General features: G+C 39.6%; 1 protein-coding gene across 1 annotated transcript in view; it reads right to left on the minus strand.

Moving 5' to 3' along the window:
• The window catches only part of LOC101853576 (angiopoietin-4), a gene marked incomplete in the record, with an annotated part of 12,770 nt that extends 9,766 nt beyond the window's left edge, over positions 1–3,004 (minus strand). Inside the window, 2 exon segments of the mRNA XM_013086768.2 lie at positions 52–201; positions 1,984–3,004. Coding sequence (XP_012942222.1) covers positions 52–201; positions 1,984–2,583 — 750 coding nt within the window.
• Positions 3,005–3,467: the final 463 nt, after the last annotated feature.

The raw sequence follows: 3,467 nt of genomic DNA on the forward strand, positions 1-3,467 counted from the left end.
TTATTATTATTATTATTATCTTACAACAACAAAATTGTGCGAGACACTCACATCATCCAGGCCGTTCAAATCGCTCTCAGAATACGTTTCAAGACGCTGTGCAGTCGCCTGTATTTTTTCCAAGATCTGACGTTCTGGTGAGTTCAGTTGACCAGGATCATAATATTCTGCGTTGCTCTCCATCGCCATGTGGCTCAGGGTCTGTGAAGTGACCACTTTTTAAAGGGTTGTACGGATTTTAAAAAAAATAATGAATTGCATTGTGCAACGCACATATGGTGGCTTTTAAGGACTAGCGGGTTGACACAGATTTCGGGGGTTTCCAGAAATCTTGACCTACCCCAAAAGTGGGCATTACTCTACCTATAGGAGAAGTTTGGTTTCTTTGGTATGTATATTTTTTGCTTATATAAATAGATAAAGCTCTCCTTGCCTTTAAACGAAACTGAACGAGGGGCCAAATTTTACCTTCGATTTCCTCAAAACAGCATTATTCGGGATAGCCCCCCCCCCCCTCCAAATCGTGCTTAAAAGCGACCATATCCCCGCTCCACAGCTTTATAGGTCTATGTTGTTACCCCAGCAGCTCCTTGAACACTTAGAAGTATTCTCGGGAAGCAAACAGAGCGAGCAGCCGTTTAAGTGCTCAGACTCTAACAAAACCGATAAGACTTTTCACTGTCTAAAGCTCGGTATTCTTTCCCACCGTGGTAAAGTGAGGAAAATTCGTGTAATAAAGTGTCTTTCCCAAGGACACAATGTCGGGCCCCTGACGGGGTTTGGACAACGACTTTTCAGTTGCGAGCCCATTATAAAGAACCTAAAATCATAACTCTAGATCTTTCTGCCTTGAAACAGTCTCATTCAAACAAAGCTAAAGACAATAACTAATTATGTCACAACGGCATTAACAAGCAGCATTTCTTTTTGTCACACGCCAACTCATCATTACGGCTTTTCACTGTTGGGAGAATACTTATGTGTTGGCAGTGAAATATTGTTTACTTACACTAACTACCCTTTTACTTTTACTATCATCAGAAATTAGGCCCATCACTCTTTATGGAGAATCCCTTACAGAATTCAGTAATTTCAAGTACCTTAGCAGCATTATATCCAAAACTGTAGATTGCCTGGACGACGTCCACCAAATTAATACTTTAAAATGCATAGATCGCTTTTGTGAAATTAAAAACTATATGGAAGTCTAGATCATTTCATTGAAGACGAAATTTAAAATATATTATTGCAACTTTTTGACTGTATTGACATATGGTATGGTTCAGAGATATGGAAAATAAACAAAAACAATTCAACAAAAATTAAAAAGCTTTCAAACAAAATATTTACGAAGAATTTTACTAATAAAATGGAATGAATTTATTACAAATAATGAAATGAAGTGTTGGAAAGAGCTGCAATTGAAGATATCAAAACAACCATAAAAATGAGAAGATGGAGATATCTAGTACATGTTCTAAGAATGCTGAAGACAAGATTGCCCTATCAGACATGGTATTGGAAACCTATTGGAAAAAGAAAACGACGAAGACAAACTGGAAGCTATAGAGGCACAATATGGGAGAAGGCAATCACACAAGGCCTGGATTTGCCGAAGTTAGAGGACGTGACCAGAGGCAGACAAGCGTAGCGTCGACTGCTCTCCGCCTTATGTACTTGACGGTATAGGGAGAGAATATATCTTCTTCAGCCGTCAGTAATGGTACGAGCACAGTGAGTACGGGTATAGTTTGGAATATATTCAGGTCACGTGGTTAATTTCTCCTGCTTATCTATTTTGTAATTACCTCCCTAAAATTATGACAGCTCAACTTCACTAATTCATTATAATGAAAACCCCTACTTGCATCTTTTCGATGCTTCAGACAGCCGTAAATTTTGCCCCTAATTGTAGATAAGCAGCTCTTTGGTTAAATGTTAATTCGTCAATAGTGATGAATAAACTTGGAGAAAGATTCTCACCTGTACCTGGTTCCTCAATTTGCTGTCGAATCCCACCTCCTCGTGAGCCTCCACTGTTCCCGCCATGTTTTCCTCTTCGTCTTGTTCTTTGAGAAGAAACCTTCTATTATTGTACTCCTGCAATGTTTCGCCAAGGACTTGTGTAGCAAAGACCCTATTACTACTATTAGAGGTGATAATAACCGGAAGACTTTTCTGATGCGTGACGCTCTCTTGCAATGTGGAGCTAACGGCGTCGCAGAGGTATTGGCCGATTGTGTTATAAGTTGCCACAGGCCAGGTTAGCCACAGAAAACTGTCAGCTACAGTGCTGATTCTGCCGTCTGCTAATGCATCTTCCGTTTTGTTTTTCACTTCTATATCGTCGCCTCGCTGTAGTTTTGCTACACTGCTCCATTTGTTATGATCCCATTTTAATATTCTCAGCATGATGAGTTCAGAAATGTCGTGTTGGTGATCGGGGGTGAAACATTTCAGTGATACATTGGCTGTTTTTCCCACATTAACCTCTGACGTTGTTACATTCAGAACACAAGCATTTGAGGACAATGACAGCGCTGCTGCCAGGATCAGGTTCCCGGACACCCAGATGGCATCCATTCTTTTTGTAGAGCAGGTTACTTGGGTCACAAAGATCTTCAAGTAGTTTTGACAAGGAATCTATAGAAAATAAATGCAAAAAACATGCAATCAAGAGTTTAAGTTAAACGACAAAAGAATAAAGAATCAACCACACAAAGTCAAGCTGTGTCTGTGGAAAATATTGTATGTTTTCCTGTCAGAGTTCGATCTCTTCTTATAACTGTGGGTTCTTATAATGTTAGCAATAATCAAACCCTCAGTCGTCTATGAAGTCACTTCGGCTATCATCGGATTACTATAGCTACTTCTAATCACTTTAGTTCTTATAATGTACAGAACTTGCCACAATGGCCAATTTTGAGCATGACCACTAAATCGTTTGTGAACATCCATCCACCAACCTCGATACCCCTTTCCAAGAAGAAGAAGGAGAAGAAGAAGAAGACTTACCCTTTTTGAGCTTGCTTCCTTTAACAAAATGAACTAGCCAGATGGCGTCCTTTTATATACATAGGTTGGGACCATCGGAGTGAAAAACTTGACTTTCCGACCCCCAGATTAAGTCTATGATTTTAAATTATAATAATATATCATGCCCCTCTACCCAGATTTATTTGTTCAGAGACGTCCACAAGTTTGGGCGCTTATTTTGTTAGCCAACGGAGAGGAATTCTGAGATACCTTTCTCTTGGCTTTATGCTTTTAGCAAAACAAACCGCGGGTTGAGACTTCTCCGGGTTCACGGGGTTAAATGAAAAATGTAGATCTATTGTCATAAGTTTAACAAGCGTTCATATCAGAAGAAATGTCATGACGAGAAATTAGGTTTGCACGATATTATGTTGAAACCTGTCGTACCGGCGCCTGTGGTGTAACGGTGGGTCTTTCTTTTCTTTTCTTTT

The sequence above is a fragment of the Aplysia californica genome, unplaced genomic scaffold (assembly GCF_000002075.1).
Source record: "Aplysia californica isolate F4 #8 unplaced genomic scaffold, AplCal3.0 scaffold00502, whole genome shotgun sequence".
Taxonomy (NCBI): Eukaryota; Metazoa; Mollusca; class Gastropoda; order Aplysiida; family Aplysiidae; genus Aplysia; species Aplysia californica.